Source organism: Arvicanthis niloticus, chromosome 4, assembly GCF_011762505.2.
Source record: "Arvicanthis niloticus isolate mArvNil1 chromosome 4, mArvNil1.pat.X, whole genome shotgun sequence".
NCBI lineage: Eukaryota > Metazoa > Chordata > Mammalia > Rodentia > Muridae > Arvicanthis > Arvicanthis niloticus.
This window is the reverse complement of record NC_047661.1, coordinates 103,339,670-103,367,265: the sequence shown is the minus strand read 5'-3', so window position 1 is coordinate 103,367,265 and position 27,596 is coordinate 103,339,670. Positions and strand designations below refer to the sequence as shown.

Genomic DNA, 27,596 nt, shown 5'->3' with positions numbered 1-27,596 from the left:
TGCTAACCATACTGGATGCTTGTTAAATTATTTAAATGTTACTTTGCATATCTGCCTACATAACCAAAGCAGTTTGAAAAGAAAAGTCTATTAGTCTTGAAAACAGTGGTAGTCATATGTTTTTATTGTGAAGCATTTTGTGAACATATATTCTTTCCTCCGTCAAGTATTTATTAATAGTATTACAATCTGTGCACTGAGATTATTCAGATTACTCAAACTGAAGTAGTTACTGGTCTAAGGGGGAATCTAGTGGTACATGACAAAAGGCTATAGGAACTTTTTTTTTTTTTATTTTTTTTAGTTATGGGGAAGTACAGTGTCTTGACTTTGAACAACAGTTTAATTCACTATAACATGTTTTACACATCTGAGACAAAGTAGGAAACTAATATTAATAAAATTGAAGAGTACTGTCATTTAAGTGCTGTGGTAGAAGTGTGATCAGAGTGCCTGAGTAGGGATTTGGGAATGGCTAGTTACCAATTCAGGAAGACTTGAAAGGATTCCTGGAAGGGGACATGAAGTCTAGAGTAGCACAGATAAGATCCTGTATATTTGTTTGATGCCCTGAGGGGTTTGTTCTCTCTATGAAGAATTGCTTTTAAGCCGGGCAGTGGTGGCACACGCCTTTAATCCCAGCATTTGGGAGGCAGAGGCAGGAGGATTTCTGAGTTCGAGGTCAGCCTGGTCTACAGAGTGAGTTCCAGGACAGCAGGGGCTACACAGAGAATCCCTGTCTCCAAAAACTAAAAAAAAAAAAAAAAAAAAAAAAAAAAAAAAAGAATTGCTTTTAAAAGATGATGTTATGAGAGGTGAACTTTATAGTACTCTAGAGTGATGGATCTCAGACATCTGAGACAGGAACAGCTGTTAAGTATTGGGATGACCTTGATTAGAGGACCTAACTTTGGAAGTATTACTTGAATGAAGAAGAGAGAGTACCAGTACCAAGGTAATTACATGCTAGACTCTAGAAGAGTCGGTGGTGGATGTGATGTTGGAATATGGAAGAAGGCTGGGATAAGAAACAGATTTGAGAAGCAAAGGTGTCAGGTTCAGCTTGGGCCATGTGGAGTCTGAAGTGCTTTATGTCCATTATAGATGTACACTCAGTGAGTTATGTAACAAAGTTTTGAGAAGACAGTTTCTAGGTTAGATAGTAAGTAGGTAGGTTAATGAATGGATACATGAATAACAGATGTAGTATAATTGTAAACATTGGTAGACATACCAGTTGGTAGACATACCAGGGAAGGTACCAAGATTTTAGAGGAAAATAGACAACTAGGGAGAACCTAAAGTTTGACAACTGCTTTAAGAAACCAGTTTATAAGGTGATCAATTTGTAGTATTTTACTTGAGAAGCCAATGGATTAGCCAACATTGAAAAATTTGAAGGGAACAAAGAAGTGAGATCATCTAGATCCAAGAAGAGGGGTTAGGAGTTGGTTCCAGAGTTCTAGGGGTCTGCTAAGTTTCCAGAAAAGCTTCTGTTCCAGCTGTACTGTGTTTAAACACCAACTGTCTCCCAAACCAAGGTTCTTGGTATTTGACATATACCTTGGATGATTTCACAATGTATTGGTTGTTCATTTTAATAAGCCTATAAGCAGAAACCAAAATGAACATAGATAGAAAAAGTTAACAAACAGTAATGTTGTATCAAATGATTCAGAAGGTATTTTCCAGTTATCCAGGGCTTTAAACTCAACATTGTGAACAAGTAATGATTAACCTGTATGACCATGGAAGGATGACCATTGAGTTTGTTTTTTTTCCCCTCTTCCCCTGAAATTTATTATAGTAATATATAAATACACTTGTTTTCTATCTTAGTTTTTTCTGTACTTGGATGAAGTAGTTATGTTTTCATATCCATGATAAACACATAAAATTAAATTTACATTATATATACATAATATCTCGCTTTGTAACTAGTGAACATTTTAGGAGTAAAATGTTTACATATATGAATTTGTTTGCTGAACGCAATACATGTTGTTTATACATTAATTGGAAGGCATAATAATGATTATTTGTTATATGTAATTATATTTAGCTCAAATTAGTAAATCTTAGTCCATTCTATCTATGGTTAATTCACATTTTTTGTGTAGCACTCTCAGTAGTATGTGGCTTTAGAACAAATACAAATTTAATGAAATTTAATATTTATTGTTGTAAAGGTAAAATGCAATTAGTTATGCTGATGGCTTGGCTCTACTGCTTTGGAGGTCTGTAGCCATATTTTCTGCTATCAATACCTTTTTTTTTTTTTTTTGGCAGAGTTGACATCCTATGACTTTTTTCCCCCACTCTGCTTACCATACAGTACACAGTCCTATTAATTGCAAATAGTAGAGAACTGTGGGATTTCAGTTTAAGATTTTTTTTTCTATTCCATAGTTTTCACACATCTATTTTTTCTCACTTCATACTTATGGTCTTTCTTATTACTCCCTTAGAGAGACAACAAATTCAAGTTGAAGTTTGCTTAGGGACAAGTGTTACATGCAGGTAGGCATTAAGCCAAGTTGAAATTTGCTTAGAGAGGAGTGTTAAATATAGATAGGCTTTAATTATTGTATAGTAGACAGAACAAAAATGCTAATTTTGAATTGATGAGTTGTATGGTATCTAGGATAGCATATGTTAGTGGCTGGTTTTAGGCTTGGCAGTTGCCTAAGTTTTAAAATATTTTAGTAGTTGGGAAGACTGTAGTCTTAGCAGTAGGGACATTTTGGAGATCTTTGCTATGGACTTAGACTATTTATGTGAATTTTTAATGCATAAAATATTTTAAAGATTCTATCATATTTTAACTATTACATTGAGTATGACATGTTTTAATGAGGGGAAACTATGGGACTAATATTTCTCTAAGTGAAAAAAATTCAAGTCTGTGCCCAAGTATTAAAGAGTAAAATTATGTATACAAATTTGCTACACCTTCTGTAAGATTTTCTTTATTGAAAAAATTGAATTACATGGATTTTAAAAGACCTGAAGGATATAGGGCAAATATTTAACATTTGTAAAAATACATTTAAGGGCTAGGGAGATAGTTCAGTAGGGTAAGCATTTAATCACAAGCTTCAGCTTAAATTCAGCTTGAGTTCATATCTTTAAAATGCACCTATACCCAGAAATGAGAGAGTAATTCCTGTGGTGAGATGGGAAGGAGAGACAAGAGAACCCCTGGATACTCACAGGCTACCAAGCCTGATATACACAGTTAAAAATAACAAAACCCAAATCAAAAGACCTTATCTCAGAAAAGGTGGAAAGAGAGGGTTGAAATCTAAGGTTGTCTTCTGACCTCTACACATGTGCCAGGAAAACAGGCACACATACACTATACTACATATATACACAATGCACAGATTTTTAAAATAATATAGTTGATATTTTTTCTATATTAGTTACACACCTTTTGAATCATATAAATACTGTTTTCAGGAAAAAATGTAGCTGATGATTTAAAAGCACCTCATATTTTAAATAAATAAACTAAAGGACATTGCTATTCAAAGCAGCAACAACAAAGAATATCCAAGGGAAGAATCCTCTCTGAATAACCTATTTGAAATTCAAAGCTTTTTATTCTGCTTAAGTACACACATAAGAACAAAAACACTTGGGCACACCTCTATAATTGATTGTAATTCAACCATCAGATTTTTTTTACAGTCTTTTTGTATAGCACACAAATATCAGATTTGTAGTCCTCTAGTCTCAGCTTCTAGAATACTGTGTGTCCTCACACTTAGCTCCATTATAAAATTTAAACACCATTTCAAATATTCTTACTGTTATTCTACACCATTGCCATAACAATATGATAATGTAGAAGAATAGCAAGAGGACTTTTTTTTTCTTCTGGCAATGACATAAATGGGTATGTGCTGAGGTCTTAGTATTCTGAAAGACCTGCTCAACACTGCAGGTTTTGTGAACCTTTCCCTGAGAAAAATGGCCTGTGTGCTTTCCATAGCTTTATCTATTGTCCACTTGGTCTTTCTACTGAGTAGGGCTTAAGAGCAAACTAGTCAAACAGGTTTGCCTGTTTATTTGACAGGGATGGAGGAAGCAGGGAAAGGATATGCTTTTATGGATAAGGGCAACGCTGAAGCTGTTTTAAGGAAATTAATGCTAATCACTAACTCTGTTTTCTCCTGACTTTGAAAATATTTAAGAATATGTCTTAGAGACAGACGTGAATAGGGTAAGGGGATCTAGAAGGAGAAATAAGAAGCAGTGAATAAGATCTAAGTGAGAATGACAGAGAAAGTGAAACTGTATTGAACAAGAAAACATTCAAAGAGAAGCAGTTAAACTCTCTGTTATGCTTTCTTTGAGCTAGCTGTGCCACACAAAGAAACCAGAGTATTGATCTGGGGATGAATGCAATTAAAGCGAAGGCTTGCCTGTGGTATTGTCATCCTATGTGGGCATCTGTCATCCCAGGTCAAGCTATACTAGGGATATTTGTGAATGGGATGTAGATCTGACTCTAGCTTTATCTTTGATATGATAATTATAGTTTAGAAAATAATAAAATACTATATTGTACAGACTTTTGCTTTGTTTTTGAAACAAGGTTTCATGTAGCCCAGGCTGTTTGAAACTCACTAAATAGTAGAGGATGACCTTGAACTGCTACTGATCTCCAATCTCCATTTCCCAGAGAGCTAGGATTGAAGGAATATGTGTAACTATCCAAACTACCGTATTTGTCTTTCTGTAGTTTATTAAACTGTTACATGTATGTTCTATCATTGTGTTCTTGACCTGCTTCAGGTATCTTGCCAAGAGGTAGTAGAATTTTACTGTATGCATGATGTGAGGGCTCAGAGTTTTTAAATTACTTTTAGAGAGTAACCAGTAAAGTCTTTTGCTGAGAGCTATGTCCTGGAGCTATGCCAAACACCTTGTTTTCCAAAATCCTTTCATAGTACTGTGGAAATTACATAATAAAGTATCCTTTAGGCCCCACCATCATGTCTATTCTTTTCTCTCTTGCTGAAGGCTCCCACCCCTACTCTGTGACAATGTTCTTCATCTGTTTTTCAGGGTATTCCTCTGTATTTTCTGGGCATTTTTCAGACCTTAAAAAAAAAATTCTCAAACCTTAATTGGCAAGGGTTATTCATGCTTAGAGACTAACTTTCTCTTTATGAATACATGATCTGGAATTCCAGCTATGACATCTTTTCATCTCCTATCTGAAAAACTTAAGTGTTCAAACTCAATTTGCAAACTATGACTGGCATGGCTGTCTGCATTGCATTAGCCAAGTGACAGATTTTGGAGTTACCTCTTCATTGTCTCACTTGTTTAGTTTGACTCACTATTCTATTTTATCTTCTTTATAAAGCCCTGCCTTGACATTGCTGAAACTTTCATTCAACTTGTGCTGTCTTCATGTAGTCTCCTCGCTTCTCGGCTGTAACACAGCATTGTCTTTCTCCCACCTTTCCCTTGATTCCCATGTCATCACTATCTGCTTACTTGCTGCATAAACCTTTACTTTCTTTCAGGGCCATATGACTATGGCCCTTATTTTCCTCTGAAAACACCAAGTCTTTAGTCAACATTCACGCCTACACATTGTTTAGCTGTACTCTGAATACCCTTATGAGACTTACAGCATCTGTCCTTTCAGGGATTTGCTTTGGGATATTTCAGTTCTAAAGTGCCCTAGCTTTCTATGGAAAGGTAGGTTATAAGGAGAAGAATGAAGTGAGAACTGGGAAGTAAAGAGTAGGAGAGAGACAGAGAGAGAGATTTTGGGACTATAAACTTTGTGCCAGACACATTTTACCACTGAACTATATCCCCAGTCTTTCCTCTATAATTTCAATATTCATCTAACAAGCTTTTGACCTTCAAGTCACACTTCAGATTATTGGCTCATTGTATCTTTAAACTTATTTTTTTAAACTTTACTCTGCATATGTTGATGAGAATTTAACATTTACTTCTGTCTACCTTCTCCCTCTTAAGATAACACAGGTCCATATACCACCTTGGATAAACAGTTCTCACCAAAGATACAATATTCGTACATCATTGAATGTTAAATTAGCTCCAAACAAGGTACTGAAGGAAGAGAGTTGTCCTAGTTTCCTGTGTATATGTTGATCCTTTTGCTGTTTTCTCCCAGACTAGATCATTCAGACTTGAAATGTTTCTTTCTTTGGATTTGAGGACTTTCTGTGAAGAACTCTTAAGTATTTTGAAGACCTCTGTTCTACATAGTCAGTCACAGTGGGAAGGTCTTATCCATAGAAAATCATGTCACAGAAGTCTTTATAAAGTTCACAGTCATGTATGGGTATTTTTCTTTGAATTTATGTGGTACTTCTTGTAGATCAGTGTGTATTTCCAAATAATTCTGAGTGATGCTAGTAACAAGAAATAATTAGCAGTAGTTAAACTGACTTGGTTTTTGTTTCATATTTATGTTTGAGAGTAATTGTGCCCAGTGTCATAAAATAGTAGTTGGGGGTATATTACATAGATCAGAAAGAAGACTTGGAAGCCTTCTGATTCCCTCACTTGGACTTTTATAATTGCTACCGATGTTGAAAAGGTTATCCAGCTGGGGTGTTTTGTTTTTTTACCCTCTTTCTTTTTTCTAAGTTTCTTCCTTGGTAATTATCAAAATTCTTGATTAAAATAACTCCTCTTCCATCTCTTTCTGGGCAGGGCAGTAGGAGAAGGGATAAGATTAAAGATATAGTTTAAGATTAAGATAAAATTTTAATATATTTTAGTCTAGAATAAAAAGGAATCAAAAGAAAGAAAAATACATGAAATAAGAAGACTATTAATATGTTTACACAAGTTACCTGTCTATGAATCAGGAAAGTCCCATAGGACCTGAAAACAATCTAGGTTATTGGTACTGCTCTTAGTTGCCTACTATAGATAGACGACAGAGCACTATCGCTAAAGATAGCACAGAGTTTGATTGTGGGACATAGAGAAATCAAGCTGGAAGTAACTAGGGAATTCTTTCCCTCCAGACTAGCTTCTATAATTCTAGAAGTTAGTACTCAGGTTATTAAGAGAGAGAAGACATCAGTGGTTCCATACTGCTCCCTGTGCACTGATACAGTAGTGAGAGTCCTGTAACTGGACTAACCAAGAGCTTTCTTAACTGAATTTGAGGTCAGTTCCACAGGAGGCAATTCATACTTGTTACTGTAAACATACTCAAAACCTATGGTTAGTGAGGTTATAGGCTTCAGAAGGAATCTACTATTGCAGTTTTGATCAATGGTTATTTTTGTCATACTGCTTTCTAAATACTTTAGGCCCAGAAATTTGTGCTACTCTCAACCTTGGTCAGAGAAGCTTCTTACTGAAGTGGGAAATGGTTAATGCAGAGATTAAAAGCTATCCAAAGTACTGAGAATAATGACTGCAAATTCTCAGGCATAGTTGGGGCATCTATATGAATTCCTTATCCCTAGGGCTCAGGGAGCAGGGTAGAAGAGGTAACAGAGGTAGAGAATGAGAAATATTGCTATGTCTTTGATCATGATATGGCTGTAGCTTATGTGAACTTATCTGTTTACCTGTCTAAGATCTGCTCAAGATAAAGCTAGACAAAATTCCAAAATGAATGGAGGAGGGCCTGCCAAGACCCCGGCTGTAGCTCAGGAGCTCTTTGAAGTTGATGGCTATTGGATGGAGAGTAACTTTTCTTTGGGGAAAGGGAGTAGCCATTGGTAGGTTGTTCATGCCCCAGTGGATTGTACATATAGCCAATACTATTTGGACTAAATGATTTTAAACAATAACAAAAGCAAAGAGTGTTACATGTCATTACGATCATCCTTAAAGGCCCGAGGGGTATGTATTTAAGACATTTCCAGTGTTTTAAACTGTGCACGATACATACAAACAAGCTCTTCTGGATATCAGTGCTTTGGTCCTTTTTAAAAATCTGTGTATTATCCTTTTGGAGATAAAGGTCTTCTCTTTCTTAGGGAGTCCTTATGCCAGATCCTTCTGATGAGTTTACAGCTGGATGGTAGGGCCAAGAACATGGCCTGATACCTGTTGTTGGATCCTTTGTAGTAGTTATGCAGCCTTTATGGACCCTGAACACTTTATGCTTCCTAAATACATACATACATATAGTGAATACACACACATGTAATATATGTATTATATATATGTAAGTACTTTTTAGAGACATTGCTCTTTTTTGTATGAAGGCCAGAATCTGGACTCATTCATATTTAGTACTTAAATTGGAACTCCATTTGATTTTTATATGAAAATACTTTTAAATGGAATTCTAATCACTTTACAGAAAATATTTTAATTACTGGGCTTAAGAATGTTTACATTAGTTTTGCAAAACCAGTAGTCACAGCAGTGGTATACAAAAGACTGCTCAGCAAATGTTCATGGTGGATATATTTGTATTATCTTGGATGCATAAAAGACACAAAAACTGTACATGTATCCCTGGTTTGTAAAGGAGCATCAGAGAAGTGCATGTGTCTTTTGAATAACCTGCCCAAGTCTTAGACCCCTGGGGAATCATAACAAATTTGCCATTTTTCAATCAATTTAAGAAGTGTATAAGGAATTTCTCACACTGCCTGAGTTGGGATTTTATGAAAATAAGCAAGTTTGTTATTCGTTTACTAATAAGACTTTCATGGAATAAAATACAGAAATACCTAGAATTCAGGTTTTAGGCTAATAAAAACCTATTTAGTAATATTAAATAAAGGATATTTTTGAGAAGTAGAAGAAAAGGTTCCATGCATTCCAATACATTTCTCTAACATTAAGAATTTCCAAGTAATTGCTAATTGGAAAGACTTTACATGTGTAGAGCTGCATTGTGGAAGATTAAAGTTTGACATAGATTTTCTTCATATTTACCTGCTGTAGACCACTAAAAATAAATAAATAAATAAATAAACAAACAAACAAACAGAGAGGTACTAATATATAGAATTCCAGATAGACTGGGCTAATATGTGAAAACTTGTCTCAAAACAAAAATTATTGTGGGCTATTAGATTGAAAAAGAGCAAAGTTATATTAATCCCCAGTGTGCAAGGACTTGAATAGGTTCTTCAGAAGACCCAATGCATTTCTCTGATTTTCATTTATTTACAGGGAATAATTTTGTGACTTTTATGCATCTGATTATATCAACAAAATCCTAATTACAGAACTGTAAAATGTTACATCACAGCATTTTAAAACATAAAGTATGCTTTTAAAAATTATAAATACTTGTTAGAAGTTTAAACCTAAGTCTCAGTTAAGTTGGGACTTTGCTATTTGCTTAAAAATGGAGTCAGACTCAAAATAAAGAATTTCTGTGTTTGCTGAATGTTGATCACATGCAGAGGCATGGAGATAATTAACACAAAGCTGGTCCGGTCTTAGAAATTTGTTGTAAAAAAACCTAAGTCTTTAGGATATGTGTGTGGGGGTGGGGAGTGAGTTATAACTAGGACATGATAAGCATTCAAAGTGATTTAATTACATCCTTTTAAAAAAAAAAAAACAAAGAAACATTACTTTGCACTGTGTTTTTATCATTACCACTGATTGTCAGAAAATGGTTCTTGAGTCAGTACCTTCAGCATCTCCTGTGAACTTGCTAAAAACAGAATCTGTGGCTCATCCCAATCTATGAAGTTATACCTTGTGAGGGCAAACCTGGCATCTGTTTTTGCATAAGCCTTCCTGTTTCTTTTGATGCTGGCTACTTTTGAGGCTCACTAATACCAGATGCCTAGTTGATTCATATTGTCAAGTGGTGAAAATTGGTGTTCATTTTGAGATGAACTGCTTGGCTCAGGTTTTAAGACTGTATTGATCAACAGTTCCCTGTTTATTTTTATAACTTAAACTTATGATATAATACTTTCACGTATTAATTGGTTGTGTAGTTTTAGTTCAGTTAATACATGCATACTTATTATTTTGTCTAAAACCTGAGATTTGTTGTCATTTTGTAGACTTTGCTCTTGTAGTTACCCAGTAGAGCTAGTTATTCTCAATTTCATCACAGGAGAACAGGAGCAGAACAAAATGTTAAATCCTGGACCTCAGATGGGTATGATGGCCCCTGTCTTTAATCTCAGGACTTGGGAGGCAGAGGCAGGAATATCTTTGTGTGTTCATAGCCAGCCTGATCTACAAAACTATTCCAGGACAGCCAGGGATCCCTATCAAGGAAAAACAAATAAACAAAACTTAACAAAATAGTAACAAACTCTAGGGGGGACCTGGTCTCCAGAATTTCTGTGAACTTGATTGTGGCAACAGTCAAGTTTTTAGCTATCTTTAGCTTTTAAAAGCGTCCCAGTGTACACTTAGAGCTGAACTGTAGCCACATGCTTAAAGATCAGGTATTTATCAAGCCAGTTAAAACATTACATATTAAGACCATTAGATACTTACATTATTTTAAGCAAATTGTCCTCTGTATTTGTAATTGAAAATAATCTGCTTCCTTGTAGGTTTGCATTGCTGACTGCTTGACTATGATCTTGCCTTGACTGTTTCAGTACTGTTAACATGTTAAGTAGATCCTAGCCTATGTCGACAGTATATTTACTTTATATATAAGTTATCAGCAGTCCCATGTCCCTAGAGAGCTTATTTCAGAACTACATAGATTGGGACTCCCACTCCTGATCTGTTAAAAGCATAATTTGTCTTTTAACATGTCTTATAAAGTGTGTGTTCATACTGAAGCGTCTAACTTAAATTTGAAGTCAACTTGAATTCATTTCTCATTTGTAAATGTAATATTCCATTGATTTGATATTAACTGTTTTATGAACCAAATGATAGCATATCAATTTTGTTAAACTTACACTTTTTCCTTTCTTTCCTTTTTTTTAATACCCCCTGAAACCTAATGCATGTAAGTTATTTTCCTATATCTTTCTAAATTTACTCATAAGTCCAGGTTTGGGCAAGTTTTATAATAGTAAAGTATGTTCTAGATCTTCCAATTTGATAGTGTCACTTGTTTGGATAGATAATTAGGCTCAAAGAAATAAAATACTTAGTTTAGTTTAAAAGATTGCTAATGGCAGGATTTATAGGTACATGATATCTTTATTTTTTTATTTTATAATAAATGATTAGAAAACTATTTCTATACTTCAAATATGAACTAACTAAAAAGGAATCTTGGGTTCTAGAATATTCTTCCATACCAAAATCTGTAGTCATTTACAACTATTTTAATTACATTTCTAAATGGGTATTGATGTATTTTATTAAGAAATTTCATTTTAGTACTGCACTAACAACATTAGTTAATATGAATGAATTAGATGAGATCGAGTAAAACTCAGTCTAAAAGAATGACAATGACAGGATGGCCAACTGTTGTAGCAGTACTAAAAACATTATTCATGTATCCTTGGAGACTTCAAGAAGAAACTCGTAAATGTTTTGTGATTGGTCAACTGCTTATTCTGTATTCGTTAAGATCCAAGATGTACATTGTGCTTTTCTGAATTCCTCAAGAGCTATGCTTTAACTCAGGCCTTGCTAGTTTACACCTACAGTTTCTTCAGTTGTGTCACTTGCATAACTGCACTGCAGCGTTAGGAGCTAGATTCTTACCAGTCAGTCTGATAGAGAATGGCAATGAAGTCTTCAGCTGCTTATTTAAAATAGGCCACAGCTTATCTGCTGAAGAGACCTTGGAATCTGTGTTTTTAGTTAGCCCTTGAGGTGGGTCTTTTGAGCCCTAAAATTTGCGGATAATTTCACCTAGGTAATTCAAATTTGATTTTTAAGTAGCTAAATTTACTATGATCTGTCATAAGTGGATATGAGGTCTCAAGTACAGTGTTTGTTGATATTCATATTGTTTTGTCTTCCTGTTCTCTCCATAGCCTTGCTTTTATTTTTCTTTCTACCTGTTGGTTGAGGAAAAACTGTCCATGTGAACAGGAGCCAGCTATTACTGATAAAGGAAAAGGGTTGAGTTTCTCATTACAGCTTTGCCACCTGTACTGTAGATGTTAGGAAAGAGATAGCTGTGGGTAGTTATAGTGAGGAGTGGTGAGTAGATCTAGCTTGGGTTGTTACAAAGGCAATAGTAATACTGCATTCCTTACAACCTTTTAAAAAGGTACTAATAATGTTTAATATTTTTTTTGTTTTTGGTATTTCATTTTGTATAAAACAAGATGCCAGTTTGTAGTACTTCCAAACAGCTATGTCATTCTGACTTTCTATAATTTAATGTTAGCATAAAGAATAATACAATATGAATATAATATTTTCATTATGATCTTCAAATTAGTTCTTAATCACATATAAGTATTTTTAAGTGACTGTGTTAGAAATTTTGACCAGAAACTTCTGTCAGGGAACCTCAAAATTATTTATTTTTTACATTTGTGAAATACACTACATTCTTTCTTTTTATCCAGAGTTTTTGTCTCATATCTGTAGGTAAACTGTGCATACATACAAATTATATGCACACAAGCATACAAATGTTCTGTTGTTGTTTTGTTTTCTGAGTAAATAAAAACAAAAAACTTAGAAAAGCGGTACATTTTGAAAATCTAGTTATCTAGTTACCTACTGATGGTCAACCTGAGTTTTGTCAGTATATGACTATTGCCCAGATTGCAGTTCAGTTATTTCAGAGTTTCCAGCATACATTTTTTATTTTAATTTAATTTTTATATGTGTGGGTGCTTTGCTTTCATGTTTGTCTAAAATCTATATTACATTCATGGTGCTATAGAAATGTAGAAGAGGTTGTCAGATCTCCTGGGACTGGAGTTACAGACAGTTGTGAGCTGCCACATGGATGCTGGGAATCAGACTTGGGTCCTTTGGAAGTACAAGCCGTGCTACTAACCGCTGAGCAATCTTTCCAGATCTCCCTCCCCACCTCTTTTCTTTAAGGTGGGAGCTAACTATAGTACAGACAATACCTTTCTAAATGGTGTGTTCTCTTCCACCCCAAGCTCAGAAGCTGCTATTCTGTGACAGGATATTTACTTCCAGTGGCTTATTTGCAGACAGCTACCCATAATTTACCTTAGAACACCAGGTATTATTTTCATGTGAAAGTAATAACCATAGAAATACAGCTGGGTGTTATGCACTATGTGAGTAGTGTGTGTGTGTGTGTGTGTGTGTGTGTGTGTGTGTGTGTGTCTGTGAGTGTATGAATTGGATGCATTTATGCATGTGTGTGAGCCTTTATCCTCTCTTTATGTAGCAGGATAAAGTGGATTCATTTACTAGGTGTTAGCCTTTGTCAGGTTCTTACCTTCTCAGACTTATTTCATAAAACCAGAGCAACTGTCTTAGTGTAAGTAAAGTAATGCACATATATATGAACTACAAGGTCAGAGCTATGAGGTGAGCCGCTTGCTTGATTTGCTCTGAAATATCCATCCCTTGGGGACTCCCTTAATTCTGGGAAAACCTTGATGATTCATCACCCTGGTGCTATAGACAGAGACAGAACAGTGGCTTGAAGAGGGCAGTTTAGTTCCTCATAGACAGTAACCTGGCATAACCAGAAAGGAATGGCATTTTTGGCCCTAAGCATCATTGTAGTTACACTTTCCCAGGTTTACTCTTTGGAGTGCATTTGTCTGGAGTGTTAATAATTACCACAATCTAATTCAACATAGGAATTAGAGTGATAACTATTAAGGCAAAAATTGGAAATAGCACACAGTATTTATTCTCCTATAACCATAGCTTTTAGGGAAGAAACCTGGATGCTAAAAGCCCCAACATGCTGGACTCAGCCAATGGTCTTTATTCACTAGTGACAGACACAGAAATTTAAAGCAGAGATATGCTCGATGTAGTTATGTTGAGAAGAGAAACTAGTAAGAGGGTACAGTGACCATCTTTTTTGAAGAAACTCACAGGAGCATTAGATTTAGAGAACAAGGTTCCTGCCCAGCATTATCTCTGATCAGGTCTTGAAAGGTGATCTCAGAAAGAAGCCCTATTACCAGAGAGGCTGAAGGGATTCAGGTAATAATTACTTCCATTTTGGGCTGAGGCTGTCAGTCCTAGACCATTGCTCCCACTTTTTGGGGGAACGGGCCTTTATTTTATACAGGAATAAAGTGACCAAAAGATAGCACTTTAAGCCAAAATAAGAGAAACAGACAAAACAATGGCAATAATATTAGTTTTTCATCTGGTTTCACTACTTGTGGGCTCCAGTGAGGAGTCAATGATTTTTAGCAAAAGAGGTTCTATACCCTTGCTTCACTATATCTCCTGTAGGAAAACTTATTTATATGACTGAAACTAGATGCTGAGAAATACTTGCTTTCATTTTTGTGTTCATGAGCCAAGTGTTCATAAGAAAAGTAGAGCCTCCAAACTCAAGGAAAAGCTCTTAATTGTCAACAACAATGCTACAACCACAGCTCTATACTGCTTTGCTGGAGTAGTCTTAGGGGTTGTCTTCAGAAATATTTAGTTGGGTGAAGCTCCAGCTGTTTGACTTTGCCACAGAAAATAAATTTAAGACCAGTCAATATGAAGTAGGATTGGAGTTTATTAGAAGGAGATTTTAATATGACTTAAGCACAAGATTTAATAGGTGCCAGAGAAAGGGTAAGACAAACCCAAGTATGGGTATGGGCTTTTGGGGGGATGTTTAAATGCCTTTACAATAACCATATATATGATTTGAGTGGCTTCTTAAGTAATCGATTCTGCTTTACAGCTCCATTCAAACATGGTCTGGTATAATTGTTTGCTTGCTGTTTTGCCTTGTGTAAAACGAATCACTATTCTTTTCAATATAAAATGTCAAGGGCTGTCATGTGTCATACATTAGATTTGTTGTATCATAGTTAATCTATATCCATGGTAATTCTAAAATCCTCTAACAATGATCTGGAATCATCAATTCTAATGCATGAATCAACCAATATGTAACTCAAGGTGTTTTGAGAAACATGAAATTTGTAAACACCTATAGATAAGGGATTTAGTACCACATCATGTTTTGTAAATAAAACTCCCACCTATAAAGTTTTATTAAAAATGAACTTTAAATTATTATTATTTATTCCTGTCTCTTATATCTGAGATGGGGCCGTGGTAGATGAAGGGAATGGGAGGGGGGTAATTGGTTTCCCTCACTAAGGCACTGAGTGGGAAAGGCACAAGTAGAGAGAGTAGAGGCCATATTGTCCCCACTCTCTGGGACTAAGCCTCAGAGTTCTTCAACCCTGAGGTCCCCTATCACCTGAAGTCCCTAAGATGAGGCCTAGGGCACCTTACCTTCCTCCTAATATATTATATCATCACTTTTAAAATAGATATAGGGTCTTGTCCTGCCATCCCTTCTTGTTTGGCCCTTCCCGACACTGTTGAAAGTACCTGGGCAGTTGTGCAAATGGTCATTGGAGGTGCATGGGGTGAGGAGAGCACTGGGCCCCTGAACCTGCCTGTTTTAAGGAAGAGGAGGAGTCCAGGCCAAGAGGGGAAAGTAGTGCAAGGCAGAGCCCAAGCTGTACTGGGGGTTTAACACCCAGCAAGGAAGGAGTGAGAGGTAAAGATTCTTCCCCACCTCAGGAGTGACTGTGTACATAATGGGGGTGGATTCAGTCCTAGGCAAGGTTGGAGGCAACTCCTTTTCCCCAGCGGTGAGTTGCCTAGCCAGGTTACCATGATGGCTGAGCACACATAATGAGCACATTATTTCTCACTAATGTGGAGTAAGACTTTGTACTTGCCCTGTTAACCAGAAAGGGTAGGAGAAATGTCTGCCTTAAAGTGTACATCCATCTGACTTGAGGTTGACACTCTGGTTGAAGATGGCACATACACAGTATGGTCTGGGACATACTCACTCACCAAACCCTTCTTCAGTGTGCCTTGGACTTTTCTTTTGAGAGCCATTCATTTGGATGATGCCCTGAATTAACACAATGCATAACAAATAAGATGTTATGTAAATACAGACCATCAGACTATTTAGTGTACTTAGAAATAAAAAAGAAAAAAAAATACCGAAGGTCATTTTACCTGTGAGGTAAAATTCTACAGAATTTTTGAACTACTACTTAATATTTTTTGAAGTGTGACCTCTATGGAAGCCTTTAATCACAATTGGGAATATTACCATTAAATTAAAATTATTTAAGTAACAATTGTGTACTGATACACTTGAAAGTTAAAAACTGCCACTCTTCCTGGAATTATCATGACATTTATTAATAATAAGAATTTATTAGTAGTATTTTATAGGTAGTATTCAGAGAAGTAATATCAGGTGTCTTTAGGCTTTCCAGAGTTATTGTCTGAGTAAAAATTTTTACTTTACCGATAAAGTTATGTATTTTCAGATTGGTCTTAATATGTATTATGTTTCAATTTCTTCCAATTCTGTACATAATAATATTGTTATTTTAAGTGAAGGCTTCTTTGAAACACACATTAGGCTAATTTTTGAAAAGAATTAGATCATTAGATATTTTGGAAACTAAAGTATTTGTGATTGTTTTGAATGGCAAGCCTCTATATGATGTTTTAAGTCATTTTCTGGTTGTCTTTGCAGCTATGAAGTCTTACACACCATATTTCATGCTCCTGTGGAGTGCTGTTGGAATAGCAAGGGCTGCTAAAATCATCATTGTGCCGCCAATTATGTTTGAAAGTCATTTGTACATTTTCAAGACGCTAGCATCAGCCTTGCACGAGAGAGGCCATCACACTGTGTTCCTCCTCTCAGAAGGCAGAGACATTGCCCCATCTAATCACTACAGCCTCCAGCGATACCCAGGGATCTTCAACAGTACCACCTCAGATGCTTTCTTGCAGTCTAAAATGCGGAATATTTTCTCTGGGAGATTGACAGCAGTTGAACTGGTTGACATACTGGATCACTATACTAAGAATTGTGACATGATGGTTGGCAACCAAGTCCTAATCCAGGGTTTGAAAAAAGAAAAGTTTGACCTACTACTGGTTGACCCCAATGATATGTGTGGATTTGTGATCGCTCATCTTTTAGGCGTTAAGTATGCTGTATTTTCTACTGGCCTTTGGTATCCTGCTGAAGTAGGAGCACCTGCTCCTTTAGCTTATGTCCCAGAATTTAACTCACTTCTCACAGACCGCATGAACTTCCTGGAAAGGATGAAAAATACTGGCGTTTACCTCATATCCAGAATGGGGGTCAGCTTTCTGGTTCTTCCAAAATATGAGAGAATAATGCAGAAGTACAACCTGCTGCCTGCAAAGTCCATGTATGACTTGGTTCATGGATCCAGCCTATGGATGTTGTGTACTGACATAGCACTGGAGTTTCCAAGACCCACCCTGCCTAACGTTGTATACGTTGGAGGAATCTTAACAAAGCCGGCCAGCCCATTGCCAGAAGTAAGGTTTGCTGAACTCCTTGGTAATTTTTTTTTTAACTACAGGGGTCAATTTTTATTCTGATAGAAAAGTATTGGCTAGTATCACATTAAGAGCCCATAGCCGATCAGCTCTCTTTATCTGTGGATCCTTCACTCTCTAGAATTCATATGCTTTGGGTGAGTGTATCTGTAATATCAAGAGACTCTCTGTCCTGTGGAGTCAACATATTGAATAGAACTAGATTTTTAAGTAATAACTATAGTCGATGAGTTGAATATACTTAGCTGTGTAGTTTTAACAAGCATAATTTATTTTGCTTTTAATTAAACACTCTGTTCTTCCCAGATAGTATGCTGAACTCTGTGTCTACTAAAGTCAGGAAAAATTGAAAGAATAAAGGTACTTCTCTGGCATTCAGAATTACTGATTATTGTACAGCTTTAAAGAGAGCAATAAAACATATTTATAATATTTTTTTACCTTTCATCTAGATGGTAGTTAGTAAAAGTTTTCATTGTAGTTTTTAAGATAAACAAGTCAGAGCAAGCTAAAATATATTTTCTCTGAAAAGCACATATTGGGAATGTATGACTAGAACATTTCCATCCTATAATAGACTATTAATTTCAAAGTAGGAAAACAACTAATTTAAATTAATAACAAATGTAACATGCCCTAATGCAGTTTAATTTTAAAGACAAAATTAATGGTACTTTAAAAGCATCCATCTGCTCAGGCCTGCATTCTTTTTGCTAGTCAAACCCTCAACAAATTAATTGTTTAGAATTTTTTTCCATCCTACTTTGTTTTAATTAGCTACTTAAACTAGCAGAGGTCACTGACATATGAATTAAAAACTTTTCTAACTTCAGGGTAGCTCAGTGATTGCTACCAATTATAACAGAATTAGAGATTATATAAGTTTTTGCTCTCATACCTGAAAATAGACACCTGCACAAATAGTTTCCACTTTAGACTATAATACCAAAGTCTGTCAGGCCCTCAATGAAGAGAAAGTCCAGATTATCTCCTGTAGGTATTACATAAAAATGATCCCTAGGCAGTATTTTCTTACAGTGTAATCAAGTAACTGGAATGTAGATGTGAGATTTTCTGATAGAACCATTTGAGTGATACTTAAGAGATAACGTGGTTCTAGTGCATGTGACATGGAAGCTCAGAAATACTGGCTTCCTGTACAGTAGAGTGTTAGCAGCTTGAATTACTGAAGCCACTGGAATGTCAAGGGCACAGCTGCACACTTTAACAACTATAGAGGATGAGAATTAACCTTAGCTTATCTCAGCCATTCATGAATTTGTTTGACTCTGATTTCAGTCCTTAAACCTTCCCCTGCCAGAGTCACCTTGTGACATATCACTCTTCTTCCTAAAGACAGTTAAAGTCAGGTCTTAGAAGCAGCTTCTTGATGAATTAGTGAGCAAATCTGTCTTTACCTTAAGATGGTCATTTATAATGTCACAGACATTGCTTTGCTCTTTCCACAGCTTCATCATTTCCCAGTGAGAACAGCCCATCACTTTTGGTCTGAGCACTTTCTCTCTTTGTCTCCTCACTCTCTTGATTAGAAAAAGATCTGTTGATTGTTCTTGCCCCTCTTTCAATTTCTGTGCATATTTCTGGGGTTGCATCAACTTGAAAAACCAATTATAGGTATACAAGACTATTTTATGCTGCATATTTTGTGTGCATTCTGTATTTATTAAAATATGTAGAATGTGTGCATTTTTCAATAGTCTTATTGTTACTACCTTGGTTCCCTCAGTTCATTCATATCTTACTAGCTTGAATATTGCAATTCTTTTTAAATTTAAAATAAAATTACTTATTTTATGTGTATGGATGTTTTGGCTGCATATATGCATATATTAATGCATATAGTACATATATGTACTATATATACATATATACATATAATGCATATATATGTACACACATATATGTACTATATGCATTAATTACAGATGGTGTTGGGAATCGAACTATGGTACTTTAGGAGAGCAGTCAGAGCTTTTAACCACTGTCTCTAGGTCATCTAGTTTCTTTTAAAAACCAATTTTACTGGATTTTTTTGAAACTTACCTAATGTATTAGTGAAAATGTTTTTAGACTTAACTTGTTAACACTGACAGATCTACTTTATGAGCTTGTCACTCTTTTTTACTTCACTGGGTTTCCAGCAATGATTATAGTGAAATTGTGCTTCTATTGAGCAGCAGTTTCTTGTATCTATTGGTGTGGTCACACAGACAGTGGGACATACATGGTGTACATTATATACTGTTACATGATTAGTAGCACGGAAGGTTTAGATTCTAAATGCTGGATTGGTTTTTCAGTGTACCATCTATAGTATGAATATATTTTAGTGAACGAAAATAGGTATACTAATGAATTTGATTGATAACACCCAACTGGTGAACTAAAATGCTTCTCTGCTCATTTGGGATACACTCAGAAAGAGGGTTGGTAATGAAATAGACCTGTTCTTCCTGTCTGGAAGGCTGACTTTAGCTGGTATGCTGCTCTTTAGGTACACCTCAGCATTATTTTATTTCCAGTTAAAGAATATTACTGTCCTCTTCATTTTTACCAGTTCTGTGGGCATTTTTAAGTTATAGAAATACAATCATGGAGAGGGCTACAGGAAAGAGATGAGAACGGAATGTCAAAGACAGGATCATGACACTCCCCTTATTGTTGTCTGGTCATTTATTATGGAGAAAGAGACTTGAGTAACACATTTAATAGATTAGCCTCCCGAGTAGTTTGAAAGGCTATCTTGTTATGAGCAGAATGAAAGAAAGCATTGGTTTTTCATAAACAGTATTCAGTTTCCATTGACTCAGAATCTTTATGATTCCATATGGTAATGAAGTAAGGATTTAGGCTGTGATATTGCTACTGCTGGCCCTTGGGTAAATGGCTTGATCAAGTTGCAGGTAGCTGTCTCAGCCCGAGCAAAATGTTGAGGCCCGGGCTGCCCCGCGTTTGGTGGCCACTGTATCCCGGCCCAAGCTGCCGCTCCAGTCCACGGGTCGGGGTTCAGCAAGAGAGAGAGTGAGGATGCACTCGAAGAATGGAGACCAGATAGAGTGTGATTCAATCCCGTTTATTCTTCAGTCTCTCTTCCTGGTCCAAGTCCCAAGTCTAGCTGTATTCTCTAAGGAGTCTCCCTAAAGAGTATATCTAAAGAGTCTGATTCTCCCTAAAGAGTATATCTAAAGAGTCTGCCTCTGCCTTTTATATGTCTCACTTCTAAGCCATGCCTTTTGGTCACACCTTTAATCATGCCCTTAGGTCTTGTCTCTAAATCTGATCTCTATACTTCTAAGTCACACTCTTAAGTTACACACCTTTAATCTCACACACCTTTAATCTCACACACCCAAGGTATCTAAACCAAGATTATCGGAGTGTGCTCAGCTGTTGTAGGCTATTGTAATCCAAGTCTCATGTCAGGGTATATGGCTCAAGATGGCTGCAAAGCTGATAGCCGCTTTCTGCTAAAAGTCAGCCCCCAACAGGTAGCTGTTAAAATTGAGGCTGTTTTAATAATATGCTATATTACGATCTGACCCTATGTTATTGTTTTAAAGATGGAGATGGGATTATAGCCATTACATACCACATTGGTTGAAATGCCAGGTTTTGTTAGTGTCAATTAGTCAAGATGTAAAATCTCTGTCACTAGGTTCCTAATATGGATTCCATCAGTTTTAAAAGATGTCTTCATATAGTCATGTTGATATTTGGAAAACAGAAAGTTAGGGACCATAGTGTTTTATCAGACTGGAGTTAAATTCCATTTGTTCTCAGATGTTTTCCACAAAATGAGAGTTAGAAAGAAAATTGTAGATTTTTTTTGTAGTGTTTTGAGTTGATCATAACATTTTGACATTTATTTTGTAGTAATACACCAGAAGAAGTTTTCGATAATGCAAATCTATCAAGAAAGTAATTCAGGAATAGTGGGAGCCAAAGGTAACTTATCATTCAGTTCACTGGTACAGACATTTTCTGAACAGTCTTATAACATTAAATAAGCTATCTATTGCTCCTCTAAGCATTATAAACTAAAGGTATTTATTAACATCACACGAGATCCAATTATATAACCATATTCTACTGTTTGCTATTAATATCACAAGATTCAGCATAACCTTTAAGTCTCCTTTCTCATTGTCAATCCTTAAATCATTATTGTACACTTGAGAATTGCTCAATTAGACATTGATCAAACATAGGTAGTGTTAAGGGAAATATTTTAACTGATATTTCTACCAGTGAAAGTAAAAAAAAATGCTATTGGCACCATGTGCTTGCTCTATTTTTCACATATCCTCATACCAAGCCAAACATTTCTAATTTTAAATTAAACTTGTTACTGTCAGTGAGTTTGGTACATTTATTTCTTAGTGTATGTTCTTAAATGAAAATAATACTTTATTTTTTACTTTACATATTAAATAACATAATAGAATATTGAAATAGAGTTTGAAACACAAGATAATGGTATTTTTTTTTAATTTAGTTACAAAAGCACAAAGCAAGTATTTCCTACATTTTCTTAAATGGGTCAGTGTGACAAATGTACTTAGTATCCAGTCTTGTCTAATTTCTATTGTACTTATAGTCGATGCAATTAAAAGAAAGCCCAAACTTACAATGACTGCCTCACAGAAATGACACATAGTTGATTATTTTAGAATGCAAAATGTTTTTCTGCTACTTCAATACTCAGAAAGTTGAATTCACATACCCTCCGAAGAAAGGAAGGAAGGAAATTTTTTTTTTTTTTTCAAGACAGGGTTTCTCTCTCCTGGAACTCACTCTGTAGACCAGGCTGGCCTGGAACTCAGAAATCTGCCTGCCTCTGCCTCCCAAGTGCTGGGATTAAGGGCATGTGCCACCACTGCCCAGCTTGTTGGAATTCTTTTTATTGGGAGATTTAAGTATTCTGATTTAGCTAGAGGTTAGTTAATTACTTGGTTAACAGAGTATACATTACAGAAAGTGCTATGAGAAGTGAATGTTGAGATCAGAATAAGACAAATAAGCATGTCCTTTTTGTGAGAGAGGCCATTGGCTTAAATGTAGTGTCTCTTAAGGCTTGGTTTTGATAGAGACTTTAGGAGAATTATTATGTTTAGTTACAAGAGGGAAACCAACTGTCCTTCATAGATACCACTTTTCCTTTATTTCCTTCTCATTTTTTCACTTAACTACTTGGATCCATAATATAGTAAAATAAACTTACTGATATTGACCTGATTTTATAGTTCAATGAATATAGCAACTGCTAAATAAATACCTCTGGAATGGAATAGCTTTGTATACAATTAGAGAAAGGTCCATTTTATAATAGTTAAAGATTTCGTTTATATCACCTTTTAAGAAAACACTAGGATCTTTTTTTTTTTTTTTTTTTTTTGTAATTTTCCGGAAAGAATGAATAATGGATAATAAAAATCTGTTTACAATTGTGGACTGAATTATTTTATCTCATTTATTTATATATATATACATATATATATATATATATGTGTGTGTGTGTGTGTGTGTGTGTGTGTGTGTGTGTATGTATATGTATGTGTTCTTATGTGGGCATGTATACACATGCTATGCATACATGTATGTGTGAAGGTGATAGGACAACTTGTAAGAGTTGTTCTTCCCTTACATTGGGTGTATGTAGCCCAGTGATTAAGCTCTGATTACTAGGGTAGGCAGCAGATGAGTTACCTACTGAGTTGTGTCACCCAGGCCTGATTTAATCATCATCAAATTGTAAATGAGTCAGCAGTGAGGCTTGAATTATTGTTTTGTCTGTTTTTCTTAGTTTATGATTTGTACAAAACAGTGACTTTTTATAACACCTCCATATGTCATATATATAAGAACTCCCCAGTCTTAGCCCATTGTTACCCACCCCGACTCATCCCTTGTCTTCTTTTTCTAATTCCTATTTCTTGTCTATATTTTTGAAGCTTTTTCTACTTTAAATAAGATGTAAAAAAAAGAACGTTTTGAGCACCTTCCATACATTTTTATTTCTGGTAGTATATTGTTGGCAAGGCAAAATTATGAATACCTTCAATAATTTTAGTCATAAAAGAGCTTGGAAGTGATAAAGAGAATGGAAAATCACTGTTTTATAATTTGTATATTAATGAATTGCATATATATACATATGTTAGAAATATCATTGATTTGTTAAAAACTAATAATCATTTATTAATTGATCGACATCTAGGCTATTTTGATATCTAGCTATTATGAATAGAGCAGCAATGAACATATATGAGCAAGTATCTCTGTAGTAAGATATAGAGTTCTTTGGGTATTTACCCATGAGCAGTATAGGTGAATCTTGTGGTCAGTTCAGCATATGGTATAATTTGTTTTATTGATCTAGGCCATCCTGAGTAGGGTAAGATGAAATCTCCAAGTGTTTTTTATTTATATTTTCCTGGTGACTAAAAATGTTGAGCAGTTCTTTATGTGCTATCTCGGCCATTTGTGTTTCGGCTTTTGACAAGACTCTCTTGGTTTATTACTTCAGTACATCATTTTTACATTGGATTGTTTGTTTCCTTGATGTTCAGATTTTTGTTTGTTTTTTTGTTTGTTTTTTGTTTTTTGTTTTTTGTTTTTTTTGTTTTTTGAGACAGGGTTTCTCTGTATAGCCTTGGCTGTCCTGGAACTCACTCTGTAGACCAGGTTGGCCTCGAACTCAGAAATCCACATGCCTCTGCCTCCCAAGTGCTGGGACTAAAGGCGTGCGCCACCACTGCCCGGTAATTTTTGGTTTTTACTTCATATACTAACCCTCTGCCACATGTAAATTATAAAGATTGCCCCTGCTTTCTCTATGCTATTTTTCTGATCAAATTATGGTGTCCTTTGCTATGGCAAAGCTTTTGAGCTTCATGGGATCCAGTTTATTAACTGTTGATCTTAATGTCTGTGCTACTGGGGCCTTGTTCACAATGATCATTTCTTTGCCAACGAATTCAAGCCTATATACCCTACAGTTTCTTCTGTCAGATTCAGGATAAACTCAGAACATGATAGTGCACACAATCTGCACAGGCTCCAACTAGAAAAAAGTCCTATTATTGAGAAGGAGGAGTAGACACCAAGTCTCACCCACAACCAAGATCTTACTTGCAACTGATACCTGCAAGTAAAGGGAGAATCCATTTTCTCCAGAGGGTATACCTAAATCACACTCCAGGGCAGGCCCCATGTCCAGGAGTAGTTGGCTAGCTTAAAATAGTCTCCATGGTTATTGTATGCTTTTGTTTGTTTGTTTGTTTAACTTACTTTTTGTATGGTTTATTTTTCCCTTTGGTCTTTTTGTCTTTCTTTGAGAAAAGGAAAAAAAAACATGAAATTGGATGGTTAAGGAGGATGGAAGAGTTGGGAGAGGGGAAGAATATGATCAAAATATATTGTATAAAATTTATAAATAGAAAATAAAGTAATTTTAAAACCCTCTAATTACAAGTTGAAACCACTAAATTAACTAAGAAGATATTACATTTAGGAAAACAGGTATGCACCAAACTCTAGAAAACAATTTCATAATAAGTGTACTTACTACTGGACTGAAGACAGAGAGTAATCTAATTCAGTAAGTGATTTCTTCAGTACCCCACCTTCCCCCCATAAACAATAATAAATGGAGAAACAGAATTAAAGAACATAATATATCAAATGGACCTAACGGGTACCTATTGAATATTAATCCTTAAGCTAAAGAGTATATATGTTACTAGAGCCCATAGAAGTTCTTCTAAAACAGACAATATATTACAACATAAAACAAATCTCAACAAATTTAGAGAATTTGAAATAACTGACTGTATTTTTGTGACCACTAGCAAATTAAAGAAAATCAACAGCAAAAGAATCCCTAGTACACTGGTTCTCAACCTATAGGTATCCTACATATCAGATATATACATTACGATCCTTAACAATGCCCAGATTACATTTATGAAGTAGCAACAAAATATTGGTTGGGGTCACCAGAACAGGAGGAACTGTATTAAAAGGTTGCAGCATTAGGAAGGTTGAGAACTAATACTTTGTAGTTTCACAAACTCAGAGAGATCCAAAACAAAGTACAGAATGATGAATGTGATAAAGCGATAATCAAGAAAGGAATAATTTTATTTTTTTACAACACAAAGGAGTGTTTATGAGTTTTTTCCTGAAATGAGATCTTATACAAAATTTTAGAGGAGCTGGAGAGATAGCTCAGTGGTTAAGAATAAGTACTACTCTCAGAGAGAACCCAGGTGATTTCCAGCACCCACTTAGTAAAACATCCCATAACTTCAGCTTCAGAGTATCCAGTGGCCTCTTCTGGTCTCCAAGGGCACCTGTACACACATTCTGTATACTCACAAAGACACACAGATATACAAATAAATAAAAATAAAGATCATTCTTCTTAAAAGAGAATTTTAAAACATGAAAACACATGAAATTTAATTTTTCTTTAAAAATTATATCTCATCTTTGTATAATAGAGGTTATTTAAAATAAGATTTTGTAAAATAGTCCCATTTTTCTTTTTGAAGCCAAATTTCAGAATATAGGGAAATGCTTCAAACTTTTTTTAAAATTTAATTTTATTTTGGTAAATTTTAGATGCATATATTATTTTTCTTGTAGTTATTTACATTTACTTTTCAGTAAAAAGCTTGTCTATGAGATTATTTTATTTTTAGAATAGTAATTAATGTGATGTGTAGTTTGAAACTACTTGCTACTGTAAAGATGCTATTTTTAGCAGCTGAGATGTGGTAGCCATTACAAAGAAAGGTAAAGATAAAAGAACTCACTTCTGTACTAGCACATGTATGGCTTTTTTTCCTTTCAGTTGAATGCCCCAAGCTCCTACTCTTATTTTTCAAAGTAATAATGATGTTTTACTAGAAATGATATAGTTCATCACACTAGATTTGCTTAGGAATAAATTTAAGAAACACTTTAAAATTATGATCTAATGGGATTCATACTGTGGTTTTGCCTATTTGCAATTTCAACAGAGTAAGTTTTTAAGCAGGAGTTATATTCATTCTATTTACCCCACAGAAGTTTTTAACTGAGGTGAAAAGTACCACATTAGCCTTATTCACACATTGTATATATAATCTGTACTTACATTCATAACCCCAGGTCTGCCAGCTGAATGGGGCCTTAAAGCTTGTACATCCAGATTTGACTATATTGTTATTCCTTTAAGACAGCAGTATTAGGCACTACTGGTTACTACCAGTTGAGGCTTCACACAGCTGTGTACTTAGCATTTAATCATGCAAAGAATTGCTAATGAGAAAATCAGACTGGACAAAGCACACCCAGTGAATCTGATACAATACCATTTTTGTTTGAGAATCATAAATAAATAATCTTCACACATTAGGGGTTTCATTAGTAAGTATTTGTGCCTGGTGTGTAAAATAGACAAATGTTAACAATTTATTTTAACTTGCTATTAATAATTTATCACTATAATCCTTTCATAGAAATCCATGTTCTCTTTTAAAAAAAACTAACCTTAGCCATATTTCTGTCTATATTTGACTTTTACCTTCAATATTCTAATTTTCCTTTCAATAGTGTGCTCCTTTCAATGCATGTAAAGTATCTACTGATCTTCTCCGCTCCTTTCTGTCACTCCTACAGAGAGCTGTGATCCAGTAATCCCAGAGTAGCAACCCCACTCTAGCAACTTTACTGTGTCTCAAGCAGCCAGCTGCTGCCCCTTCCTTTCATTAAAAGCACCACATCTCTACCCTTGAATGCAGTAAGTTATAGCAAAACGAATGGCAATTAAATTCATGTATTGCAATATGGTAAGGGCTGAAAACAACCTAATGTATTACCTTTCTAGAAGTAGTAAATATTTTATGCTGAAATTTGAGTTTGAATGACAGTGAGGTGTTGAGTCAGAACAATCAATACCAGCGTCATAATTAGGCTGAAAGGTAAATGGTAGGCAATGGTGGTTCAGGATGATTAGGTAGAATTCTTAATGTGTCCTCGATGCCAGTATTTCTGGCTGATTACAGGTGAGATTATCCCTGCAATAATTGTAATTTTTTGGAGGAAGTAAATTCTCAGTTTAAGCAGTTTGCACTTGAGTCATTGTACATAGATACAGT

The 27,596-nt window shown here is 35.3% G+C and overlaps 1 protein-coding gene across 3 annotated transcripts in view; it reads left to right on the top strand.

Moving 5' to 3' along the window:
- Positions 1–27,596, top strand: part of Ugt8 (UDP glycosyltransferase 8) — an 86,673-nt gene that overhangs the window by 29,785 nt on the left and 29,292 nt on the right. For all 3 annotated transcript variants that reach the window (XM_076933218.1, XM_034501275.2, XM_076933219.1), the window contains exon 2: positions 16,586–17,409. In XM_076933218.1, the coding sequence (XP_076789333.1) occupies positions 16,588–17,409 (822 nt within the window). In that variant the 5' untranslated portion in view covers positions 16,586–16,587. The remainder of the gene's footprint in view (positions 1–16,585; positions 17,410–27,596) is intronic.